A 12,959-nucleotide genomic window follows, 5' to 3' on the forward strand; every position below is an offset into this window, starting at 1 on the left:
AGTTGTCCACCACAATTGCTTCACGCCAATTTTCGAGTATCAACCTTTGTTCTGGTCAAAGACTCGGCAACTCTTGACCAAAATTTGCACAGGACTCAGAAATTCTTTAGCAAGTCTTTCCCAAAACCTGACAATTTCCCAATACCTTAAACCTTGAGGAAGTCTTGGCCAAAACTTGGCGATGTCTTGAGTGCAGTATCGGTTACAAATTGTAGTGACGCACTTCTTTTGTTTCGTAACAAAAAGGGCCGCCATTTACAATATAACTTGACTAGATTTTTAGTTGGGAAGTTTCGGAATAAGATCACTAAAACAGACTACTGAAATTAGTTTAATGTGAACACATTAGGAGGATAGCTTTTGAATTAGAGTGATATACACTATGTAAGTCACGTGTGAAAACAAAAAACTCACCCCACTAAGAGTGAATATGAACGTAACGCACGGAATTCAGTTGAATATGCATGAATGAATGAGGAAAAGCAGATTTGAAGTGACTGTGACGCCTTATGGTCGTAAAAAAAAATCTTGAGGACGATATAATAAACCAAGCCGGAAAAAGTCCGGAAACGACTCGAAGTCATATCCCAAAAGAACAGGTTTTCTAGAAAACTAATATTTCTTCGCATAATTCATCAAACAAAAAATAACATAAGAAATGGGAAAATTTGATATAATTTTCATGTAATACAAGTACACATACAAACAAAGATTTTTGTTTCATATAATGAAAAGTAGTTATCCTATCACAAAATATAAGCTGAGCCTTAGTGAGCTCGCAAAAACCTATTTTTGAAAAAAAAGAAAGAAAATTGTAAAATTGCTCAGTTTTTTTTCCGATAAATTGCGGCGTAAGAGATAAATTTGTTGCAAATGAGACTTGCATTCTTTGTAGTAAACCAAAGCTACTAAAAAAAGTACTCATTAGCCACACGACTTAATTCAGCGCCTAAACTGAAACCCAATTAGGCTTAATTTCATCCAGCAATCGCCCTAATGAAATCGGATTATTCTGCTGAAAGATATGGAAAAATGATCAATCACTTTGCAATTAACTAACAATGATAAAATAGCAATTTTATATATCATTAAGACAAAAAATCGATTTGAAGAATCATTTACAAAGGCGAGCATAAATTAAACGTAATCTTAAGGATTCCGGCTAAGACTTTATACAATGATAACCTGAGTAATCTAATCAAATGCTTAAACTAGAATACAAAACGGTAGTTTTATTCAGCCTTACCTAGCTCTAAGGCAAATTCAGTACTGATTCAGAGTTTAACTCAGGCCCCATTTTGCACCTGTCTAGTTCAGAACTGATACATCTTCTGATTCAAAAGAACACTGAATATTTCTATGAACTTTGTTATTATTCAGAAATAACTGCACAATTCATTCTGAAATGTTTCCGAATCAGTACTGAAAATTAAGAAATCCACTGATCTTGTTAAGAATCAGTACTGATTGTCACTGAGCCTTAATTAATGATCATAGTTTTAATATAAGATTGTGACGGCCAAGAAAATAAATCTATCCATTAATTATCCATTCAATAAATTGCACGCCTGTTGAATTGTTGTCTCAAACTTTTCAATAACTTTCTCCACAAAATTTGCCTCCCATGGCTTGATAACAGACTGTTCAGGAGACGTAGATGTCCTAGTTCTGTTCTTCTTCTTCACAATAGAAGCTGCTTTCATCTTCACCCATAGAAACGAAGAAATATTCTGGACTTGATCGCTAACTGAGGCGATTAATTTAAGCAGTTGGTAGTAGTTCGAGATCTCTGCAATCGTCTTCAGCCTTCTCTCGCCAACCGGGTTCATTTTCCCATGAAAATCTTCCTTGTTATTCTTGACGATTGGAACAAATTCACGTAGTTTGCGAGTTAGCCGATCTATAAGTTCCTTGGCTTGTTTGTCTTCATTAGTTGCAATTTGAGCAGTTTTTTCCATTTTGTCGTGAGACGAGCACATGTTCTCAAATGAAACCTCTCCTCCCTCACGCAGCTGTTTCTTGAAGTCCTCAGCTGTTATTGAGAAGGCAAATGCAGAGGTAATAAATACTCCTGAAATATAGAAAATTCGATTCAAATTGATTGAACAAAAAGTTCAAATGTCATTAACGTTCAACAAATTGCAAAAAACTATACAAAGCATGTAGAAATCAATATCGCTGGCGAAAAAGCCCTAATAGATTCTACTATTTATTATTTCTAGATTCTTTTATCAGGTTTTTTCCAACGTATAATAATTGCGGCATACACGCTTTGATCAAAATGCTCAGACCTACCTCCCACTCCCATTACAATTCATTACAAAACAGCATCCTCATACTTTCATCAATTTTTCTGATCATGGCACTATTTGTTATGATCATGATACTATTCAGAATATAATTCTGTTTTTTTTTTCAATTTTCAGAATGATTTATAACCTGACCTTTGGCTGTGAAGCCTGATTTATCACAAGACCAGTGGCTGTGAAGCTTGATTTATAACCTGACCTTTGGCTGTGACGCATGATTTACAAACGGACATTCGTGTGCGAAGCATGATTTATAAACGGACCTTCTTCCGTGAAGCGTTACTTTTAAACGAATTTGTCTGTGAAAGATGAATAATAAACGCTCCTTTGTCTGCGAAGCTTGATCAACAATCGCGGCTTCGTCTGTAAAGCAAGATTCATACGCTTGCAAAGTAAACGAGGGCGATCTTCCAGCAACAATCACCACTTAAATCCACTACTATGTTTGATTTGACGGCTTTACTAAAGAGTCAAAATAAATTCACTTGGAAAACGTGAATTATAAAAAAAACAAATCCTTGCCCAAAATGAGACATCATACTCTTGATTCATTAAAATAAGCAATGAAGCCAAGGAGTTCCAATTTTACAAGTGAAATGGATATCACAAACTAATGAAATGGGACTAATGAATGAAAAAGAACTAGTGAAATGGTACGCCAATTCAGACTTAATTAGAATAATGACACTTTTAAAACAAATATGTTTTCAATTGCAATGATTTGTGATAAAACAAGTTTCAAAGCGGTTGGGGGGGGATGGGTTGACCTATCCTCCACTGCTGCTATCTCGAAGTGGGTATGGATATCGTCTCGATTCTTGCTCTGTCGATGTTTGCTATCTCGAAGGTATTATGTCCAATTGCAACTCAAAACGCGGAATATAAAAACCCTGATTCACATGAGCATAAAATGTCTCCGACAGTTGTCAGACATTTTCACCTTGGAATAAGGGTTCAGAGGAACCATAGGGGCCTCCAGTGGTTACTAAGCAGATTTAATGATGCATGTAACCGAAATAATCTAATGCACGGAAAACTTTCTTCTATCAAGATTTTCACTATAATTTAGACATCATGTACAATATGAAAGAACAGTATTGCCACTTTGTTTCCCGTAAGACATTATTAAAACAAAGGCACGTTTGTAAATGGTGCGTTATACGCAATGGTACGTTTGTAAAGGGAGCTCTGGATACAAATGTACGTTTGTTTATAAACTCTGCTTCTGTTGCAATGGTACAAGTCATGCTTCACAGATAAAAGTCAGGTTATAAATCGTGATTCACAGAGATCGGTCCTTAAACAAACCATGCTGTGCAGATTTTGTTCGTCTCCTTATACGCTTGGCATTAGGAACTCAATCCTTGCATTTGATGTAGTGTGGATAAGTACTGAAAACAATTGAAAAACAATGACGGAGCCCTGAATTGCTTTGGGATCAAACTTCGGTTGGACCAACAGGCTCTTTTACGCGCGTTTATACATTCGGATCCCTCTCATCCCTAAATTTTATCATTCAAAGTTCAAAAACCTGAAGCTTTAAAAAGCAATAAAGGATCGAATTAAAGCTTGAATTATTGTTGGATAACGAATGGCATCACTATAAAGGCATGATGCCAAAGAAGTGACAAAATGTTAACGCTTCCGATTTGCGAAAACGCCATGAATAGGCAAGCTTCTGGCTGATCAACTGAGAAGTTGGATCTGTTGGTGTTACTGTGGATGCGGTCAAGGTTGAGAAAAAAAGCAAAAAGCAACAAGGCAAAAACTGACAGGTCCACAAACAATTTCAATTAGTTTAGTAGTTCGTCACAATTTAAAACTTGTTTTCGTCCTTTTTTGAGGTTTTTTATCCTTTGGATTTCAAAGTAAAAAAATGCATAAAAATTTTGGAGATGCACAATTTAAAACAACACTTTTAAAGTTATCATTTTTATCAAGATGGTCACAACTGAAAAGTTGTAATAACTTATGAGATGAGAATGAATCAATAATGAATCAAGAAGGAAAACGGTGTCATAGCTAGTCGAAAGTCTGGACAATGATCTGATATGAAGCCAAAAGTCACGAAAGAGGTCTGATTGGAAACCAATTGTCTAGAAAGTGGCCGGAATCGAAGTTGAATGACAAGAAAATGTTTGGATAGTAAGTCAAGAGTGCAGAAAATGGTCTGATATAAAGATAGAAGTCCAAAAAAGTAACTGATATGACTTCACTAGTCAAAAAAACTGGTCCGATAGAATGTCAAGAAACCGGAAAACATTCTGAAAGAGATATTTTCCATTTTTGCCCCCCAGCTCATTGGGTGCATATTATTTGCCCCCCAGACGCACGTGCCATATTTTCACATAATGAGTCACTATGTAATGGCACGTGCTCTGTATCTGGGAGCGCATAACGTACTGGGGGGAGGGGGGGCACAAATGGAAAAGATCCTCTGGAAGGAGAAAATCCTGAAAAACATAGAAAATCCTGTTTGATATGACGTCAAATGCCAACAAAATGATCTGACATGAGGTCAAATTCTGAAAAATTTCTATGATAGGAAATCGAAATTTTTGAATCTGGTCTGATTGCAAGTCAAGAGTCCAGACTATGGTCCTGAGAATGTTGTGATATGAACTCAAAAGTCTGGAAATTGGTTTGATTTGAGGTCAAAAGACCGGAATATGGTCTGATTGCAAGGAGAAAGTCGAGAGAAAGGTCTGATTTGAAGAGGAAAGTTCGGGAAGAGGTCTGATGTCAGATAAGAAGTCAAAAGTCCTGAAAATAGTCTTATTGAAAAACAATTATTGTAAAATGTCTTATCTGAAGTCAAATTATCAGAAGACGATCTGATAAGAAACAAACTTCCAAAAAATGTTTTGATTGGAAATCAAATTCCGCAGGATGATCTGAAATCCAGAAGTCGGAAATCCAGAAGTTGGCCTGATTGGAATTCCAAATTCCAGAAAATGACGTGATAGCAAACCAAGAGTCCAGAAAATTGTCTGATATAAAGTCAATTGTCCAAAAAATGGTCTGATTGGAAATTAAAGTCCAGAAAAGGATCTTAAAAGCAGTAAAAGATCGAGAAATTTGTCTGCTTGTAAGTTAAAGCCCGGAAAAACTTTGATTGGTTGTCTAAAGCCAAGAAAATGGTGGGAAATCATAAATCCACAGAATGATCTGATATGAAGTTAAATTTCCAAAAAACGTTCTGATAGGAAATCAAATAACTGCAAGTTGGTCTGATATGAAGTAAAATGTCCTTAAAATGGTCTGAGTTGAATTCAAATGTCCTAAATTGGACTGATATGCAATCAAAAGTCCGGAAAATGATCTTATTTAAAGTCAAAAGTCCAAAAAATAAACTGATAGGAAGTCAAAAGGTCGGGAAAGGCCTGACAGAAATTCAAAAAACCGCATGATGGTCTGATATGTTGTCAAAATCCGGAAACAAAGTCTGATATAAGATCAAAAATCCAAAAAGAGGTCTTATTTGAAGACAAAATTCCGGAAAATGGTCTGATTTGAGATCAGAAGTCCAAAAAAATGATCTGAAGTCAGGGTCCGAAAAATGGTTCAGTTTCAAGTCAAAGTTCCAAGAAATAAGAAATAATCTGACAGGAAGTCAAAAATCTGAAAAATGGCTTTATAGAAAATCAAAAGTCTAACCAAAAGTCTATAATTTCGTCTAAAATTAAGTCAAATGTCCGGAAAATGGTCTGAATATCAGTCAAAAGTCCAGAAAAAAGTCTGCTAGGAAAGTAAAATCAGGAAAATGGTCTGCTGGGAAATCAAAAGTCCAAAAGATGGTCTGATATGAAGTCAAAAGTCCAGAAGATTGTCTGATATGAAGTCAAAAGTCCAAAAATTAGTGTGGTAGGAAGTCAAAAGTCCGGAAAAGGGCTTGATTTGAAGTCAATTGTCCCAAAATAGTCTGACAAGAATCTCAATGTTGGGAGAGTTTTGCCATAGGGAGTGAGAATAGGAAAAATGGTCTGATAGGAAGGCAGTTTCTGTGAAGGATGCCTTCGCCTATTTGCCTTCGCTTTGATCAGCTGCCCGGGTCAGTTTTTTGTCAAAAAAAAATTAACATTAGCGGTGAATAGTGGTGAAAAAGTACTTTTTTCACCGCAAAGCGCCCGCATCTTTTAGCGTTGAATGCGGTGAAAGCGGTGAATTTTTGTAAGATTTGCGGTTTTTAGCGGTGAAGATTTTGTTCACCGCATTCATCAGATATTTTACAAAAAGAAACTTCCGTGCACGGGTTCGAACCTCTCACCTCCTGCATTTTACCAACTTCGTACTCAACTGCCCCATCACTCACTTGTTTCAATGATATTTCTTGTGAATTTCAGATAAGTGTTGAATTTAGAGGTGAATATTTGTAAGGTTTGAGATTTTAGCCTTGACAATTTTTTTTTCATCGTTTTCTGCTGGTAGCGGTGAAAAGTTTTCTTTCACCGCTTAAGAGGTGAAAAAAAATTTTTCATCGCTTATATATTTTTTGTCAGCGCATTCATTGCATGGAGCCCAAATCTTACATTTTTACTCAATACATTGCAAATCTTACATCTTCTAGCGGTTTTTAGCGGCGACACCTCGATCCGGGTGGTTAAAGTTTAGTTATATCGCCAGTGGCTACGTGAAGCAGATCTTTTTTTTACTCGAAGTGTATTTTTAAGAGCGCGTTGTCATTGCTTTGTCAAGGGTATACTCGTGAATATGTATTCTTAATTGACAGAAAAAGACCATACTATCATAAAATCCTTTATTTGGTCTCTTGGAAACTTGAATAACGTTTCTTGACCAAAAAAATCGGTATGTACGGTAGATCTCAGAGTAAATATTTTCTAACCTGGATGTGTTGCGCCAGGCGAAGGTTCAATGTGGAAAGAAGTTATCTGATTATTCTGGTCATCTAAATAAACAAAAACAACGAGGAAAGAAGTCATCAACATATGTTATCAGTTGTAACAAATTCAAGGCCAGTTTACTTAATGGCAGTTAAGGTCAATTGACTCGTAAAAATCATTAAGATTCAGAAACTTTAAAAGCTTTTTAATCAACTAGACCCTCTCTTCTTCCGAGTCACCGGTTCTTTTATCTATAACAAGACGGCTCGCACGAGACTGTGCGTAGCAGAGAATGTTCCAACGTGCCTCTCAAGGTTGTCAAAAAACTCTTTACTCTGAGCCGGAATGACCTTTTCACTGTCAACTTTTCCGGTGCTGGCTTGAGTGAAACTTTTAGTAGAAAAAATGAAAAATTCAGATTTTTTTTAATTCTCTCCAAAGTTTTACAATCATCGAAAAAGTCGCATTTTGTTAGTTTTCATCTGACGTTGTTCTGTTTCAACCAACTCTGGCTAGTGAATTCGGGCGAGTGGTCGCTTCATGTTTTAACAAATTTTAGATCAAATTGAGAAATTATTTTCAAAAGTCATCCAATCAGCAGATCAGGAGTACGGAACTGTTTTGAAACACTTTTCTCGTTTTTTTTGTTCTGATTTCATCTACGTTTTTTCTGAAGCTGTAAAAAATTTCCATATGCGAAATAATGAAGTAACAGTCAAATGAAACTCTTAGTTACCTGGACCATAAGGTTTTATAAATTGTTATGCAGTAGAGAAAACAAATAAATTGTCACGCAATAGAGAACAAAATTCTACTTCAACGACAAAATTTTTACACTCTTTATAAAATTTGTGTTAAAAAATTCAACGGACTCCTGTCTATATTTGATTCTGACGTCTATGAGACCAAAAAGTTCAACTAGAGAACAAAAGCATCCGGGAGATATCCGGTTTTTTTACCGTAGAGACTCGAATGTTAAAAAAAACTTTTTTCCCGTTCTTTCCCCAGGAAGATTCTTCTCTGGCTATGATTTTGCTTTACCCTTAAGGAACTATGTCAATAAGCTGAATGTGAAATTGAACATCGTAAATACTTAGAAGCAAGATTATCGTTCAAAAGGTGAACTTATAAGAATTTTTAAAAAAATTCAGTTTTTTAGTGTCCTGATTTGTTTCTCAATGGAAGCCAAAATAGACTACTCACTGCTCCATGTCTTTTGTTAACAGGAAAGCACAATCAACTGTACACAAGTTAGCCGCTAATATTGGAACCTCATTTTAAGCGTCATGATTTTTCAACAGAAAACAGAAGGGGACTTTTTATTTTTTTCTTCTTAAAACACAAAACATTTCTGTTACTATGGTATCAATTTTCCCATATTTGCTCACCTATCTAAGTTTTTCTTTCTGCCAGTTTTCAAATAAAATGTGGGATGTGAGCTAAGCGTAAGTGCCCACAGAAATGTTCAAATGCTGGCTATGTTGAACCGAATACGAAACAAAGATGAACAGAAGAAGGTATGACCAGGAAGGTTGCGGCAAGACAGATATCAGCAAAGTTATTCAGCTTTATGTTCTCTATTGAAAAAATGTTTCCGGCGTGTTTTTGTATAAATCGGGTATCAAACATTGTCTCAACTGAGTTCACATTAAAGCAAACAAAACCAAAAGCAAACAGCTAGGAGGAATTTTATTTTTGTAATATCAACTGAACACTTCAAAACAAAGAAGAAGAAACCGATAATCGTAAGATAAATGTAAAAATGTAATGATATACGATTGGATAGTTTCTAAATAATAACTTACTCATCTTCCAGAATGATCACTATTGTGAACTAGCAAAGTAAATGGCTCAAAATATTTTTGATCATCTAGCGTACTATGACTAAAAGAGTTGGTTCTTTGTTTATCCGTTTTTCTTTGATTTTGATATTATGACACTCGCCTTTTTCGCTACTTTGCATAAATCAGTACGTTAACAGATTTAAACCCATTCAGTAGAAACACTGTGTGAGTTAGGTGGGGGCGAAATTGAAAACGTATGACCTAAATAAACATAAAACAAAACCAGGAGGTAAAAGTAATTTAGGAAAGCCGGACTTATTCGGTAAACGACTCAAAGCATCCTCTATGTTAAAAAACAACCTTTTCAATTATCTGTTTTCTCCTTGTCTGCCAAATAAAAACTAAAGTGAGCCTAAAAAACATAAAATTTATCCAAGAAACCAACTGAAACAGAAAATTAGTAATATTTATTTATTTCTTGAGATACTACAAGTACATCTATCAGCAAAAAACTACCTTGCAATGAAAACCATCAAACTGCTCGCGATGCCAAACTCAAAAATCTTTCTTTTTGAGAAAAATAAGCAATTTGTTAAAATTGGCGGAAAAACTTTGGAATATGATTTGGAAAAGATTTTGTTAAAATTGGCGGAAAAAAACAGCTAAAACAACATCAAAACGTAGCAAACTGTGCGAATTCTGAGAACACACTTGAAGTCTTTGAACACTTGAAGTTATTGTTACAGCAAAACTACATAACTACGAAGAACAAAACAACAAAAAGTTAATAAAAAAGTACGTTCCCGGCCCCAATGCTTTTCCTGTTTAGCTTGCATTTTTCCGCCTTAGTTCGCTAATATCTCCTTTTTCATCTACAATTAAACGTGGTTTTTTTAAAAAAAATCAGAGCTGGTTTCTAAGGACTACAAAATGATGTTTTTTCCACACCGATGCCTCAAATAAGGGAAAAATGACTGAAGAAAAAAGACAGCTTAGCATTTATAATTCTCTTTTGAAACAAATATTGGAACAATAACGCTAAAAATAAGCAACAGTAGGACATAGTTTATATAATCTGCACTTCTTTGGAGTGGATTTGAGACAGAAGAGGCAGCTTTTGACAATGATTTTAGCTGACAAAATCTGAGGAGTGGATCAAAGTGGGTGGTTTGTTGTTCTGTGTTTATTTCGCTCTATTCGAGAGAGCAAGACGTTTTTGTTTCATGTCCTTATAGTAGAAGTTCGTTTAAGCTATAACAAAATTTCGGAATTGAAAGATATTTGTTTGAAAATAATTGGTTTCCGTTGTTTTTGTTAATATTTTCGCAATTTTGTTGAAAGATTTTGTCATTTTAGCTAAAAATTTGTTTAAAATCTCAAAGTGTTATTGCTTTTAGCTTTAAAGACGAAAGAGTAATTGTAAACTGTCTGAAAAAGCTTTTTGGTCAATTTCAAATGATGGTGACTGTTCCCTCATTGATGTTTAAAGATGGCTCAATTGAAATTACCTAATATTTTTATTGAAAAGAGGGTTTTTACGGCATCGACGCCTTTTCTATTAAAATTTCATTTTTTCTTCATTTGTTTTTATTTTTTCTCTTTCAAGAAGAATTCTCAATTTTGGCAGGTCTCAGAGTGTTTGCTACAGAGGATTAACTGAGCTATTAACTTGTTTTGTGTTATCTGATGAGTTCCTCGACTTTGAAAATTTTTGTTTTCAATAATGTAAAGGGTTTTTTTTCGTTTTGCATTGCTATTCCCTTATGTCTATTTGATAACTAGCCTTAATGTTCATATAATCAAATGATTGGGGTTGATTTGAAGCACAGTTGGACATATCTAATTGTGTCGGAGAATTTATTATCATTTTAACGGCTTCGGCACTGGTTTCTTGAAGAACTTTTAGTTCTGTTCCTAAATTTTGTATATTTTTATTTCTTTTTACATAGACCTATGACATATTTTGGATACTGGCATAAGTCAATGGCTTCAATACCGGTGTACATGAGAATTTTGAACAATTTTTATTAAATTCTAATTGCTTTCATAACCTTGGAATTGAGAACGTACAAAAGTGTCAACTTTCAGTAGTGACGGGTCATAAATCACATTAGTGTTTTTCAAAATGGTGCAACTCAGCATATCTAGTCCAGTCTGCCAATACATTTTGGTGTAAACGGCTTCGAAGCCGTTTTCTCGCAGAAATTTAGATAGTTTTTTTTTCATTTTCTGCTGTATATGTCCTTTTTTATAGACATTTGAGATCATATTGATTTTGGCAGGTCTCAATAACCTCCTATCGAAATGTAATTGGACCAACTGAATGATTTCAGCTAATAACTAGTGGTTCTCATGACTTTGAAACTAATTGTTTTCAAAAAAAATGCAAGTTTTTTATCATAGCCCTTTCATTCTTTTCAGATTCATTAAAGACAGGTCCTCTATCGTTTTAAAAAAGACGAATTTAGTTTGGTTAAATTTGTTTTGTTGGATGCTTTTTGGACTTTTTTTCTAAGTATTTTTTTTTTAAAAAAAAAGACGTTAAATTTCTGTCGTAAAAATTACTTGTTGATTATATTTGACTTCGTTGTTTGTCTGGATTTGTAGTCTTATCAATGACCGTTCTCATCCGTCCTCCCATGGGTTCATTCTTCCATTTGTTTATTTGTTTGAGTTTAAACCTTGAACACACTTTTGTTCATACAACATTTATTTTTGAGCAGTATGTTAGTTTTTGAAAATTCACCATCTATTCCTCATTTAGTAGACAGTTAATTCAAAAATGTGGATTAGCGTGGCAAGAACATTATGTGCAAACTGACATTACCAAGCCTCCTATAAAATATCACTATCAGTTTATTACAATAATTTAAAAGCAGTGTGAGAATGGGCGTAGAATATCAATCCAAAAATTGATTAGGCCAAGACAATTATTGGAAACAATACCCAAAAATCTAAAATAAAATTTTTTGAACATTAAGTGACTTCTAATTTCACATAACAAAAAAGTACTCCAAAAATAACATGACATCATTTGGTATTCAAACTGCTTGGAAATTTTCTTTACATTGGAATTAGATTTCAAAGTACATAAAAATATTGTTCAAACTATTCTAGAATTTCTATCCCCCCTCGCTAAAGGACCGAAAACCGCTTTATTTCCATCTAGAATTGCCTCACTTTTCTTTGGCTGGACAAACTACACAACTTTGTTTTGCCCATAATGCGCTGTCGGAAATTTTTTCAATAAAAATAAGCTCTAAATTGTTCTTCAAGTTTGAAATTATAGCGAGAAAAATGCTGAAAATTATCTAAAGTTAAAATATTTGATATAATAATAAATTGCTCTGAATAAAGTGCTCTTAAACGTAAACAATTCATTGTCTCTAAAAGTAGGATCTCAATATTTCACATATCTTACCTGAATTAACGCCATCTGCTACTCTGAAAGACCCACTGTTTCCACCCGCACTCATATAGATATATAGATGTTGCTTTAACCCAAACCGTGCAGAAAAAGTTTTTCCGTGAAATTTGCGGTATAAAGTACCACTAAAGCCACAGTAGAAACGTGAATTGTTAAAATGTTTATAATTTGTTCACGCACAACAAGGTACAGATATACTGTATAGTTTTTTAATTGCGTGTGAGACTGTGTTGTATATACAATATTGCTTTTTTTCTTCAGACTGAAAACAAACAACGTTTTGCGTGCGCACATGAATAAATTCTAAGCTTTTTTCTTTTTCACGTCGGTTATAAAAAGCTGAGTATCTTTCAGCCTAAAGCGGCGGCAGCCGAATAATTAAATCTTACGTTTAACTCGAAATTCGTCTCGCATTTTTTTTATCCATCGGAAATGCGTACGCTTTTTGTACTATATATAGATGCAACTATATTATACTGAAAAATATTAGACATTATTTCGCCATAACAAGGTTTGATTAAGTCTTTTATGGTTTTTGAGATGTTTTTTTTTTGGTTTTTAAGACTCTTGATCAAGGTAGCAGCTAGTTATTTGTCTG

At 34.5% G+C, this 12,959-nt stretch overlaps 1 protein-coding gene across 1 annotated transcript; it reads right to left on the minus strand.

The window, feature by feature from the left end:
- Positions 1 to 1,029: 1,029 nt before the first annotated feature.
- LOC142353084 (uncharacterized) lies at positions 1,030 to 12,638 on the minus strand. Its single transcript, XM_075405279.1, has 3 exons — positions 12,356 to 12,638; positions 7,153 to 7,215; positions 1,030 to 2,071 (listed from the first exon to the last, which is right to left on the minus strand). The coding sequence occupies exons 1-3, from the start codon at positions 12,408 to 12,410 to the stop codon at positions 1,545 to 1,547; spliced, it is 645 nt and encodes a 214-aa protein (XP_075261394.1). The 5' UTR covers positions 12,411 to 12,638; the 3' UTR covers positions 1,030 to 1,544.
- Between the last annotated feature and the right edge of the window lie 321 nt (positions 12,639 to 12,959).

This window comes from Convolutriloba macropyga, chromosome 14, assembly GCF_964194025.1.
Source record: "Convolutriloba macropyga chromosome 14, txConMacr16.3, whole genome shotgun sequence".
Taxonomy (NCBI): Eukaryota; Metazoa; Xenacoelomorpha; order Acoela; family Convolutidae; genus Convolutriloba; species Convolutriloba macropyga.

What these genes read in the sequence shown, in the direction of transcription:
- LOC142353084 (XM_075405279.1), bottom strand. Translation starts at nt 12,410, where the DNA reads ATGAGTGCGGGTGGAAACAGTGGGTCTTTCAGAGTAGCAGATGGCGTT. An exon ending in AGCAGATGGCGTTAATTCAG is followed by an intron (nt 7,216 to 12,355) that starts GTAAGATATGTG and finishes TTGTTTATTTAG; the next exon opens with ATGACCAGAATAATCAGATA. An exon ending in GCCTGGCGCAACACATCCAG is followed by an intron (nt 2,072 to 7,152) that starts GTTAGAAAATAT and finishes TCTATATTTCAG; the next exon opens with GAGTATTTATTACCTCTGCA.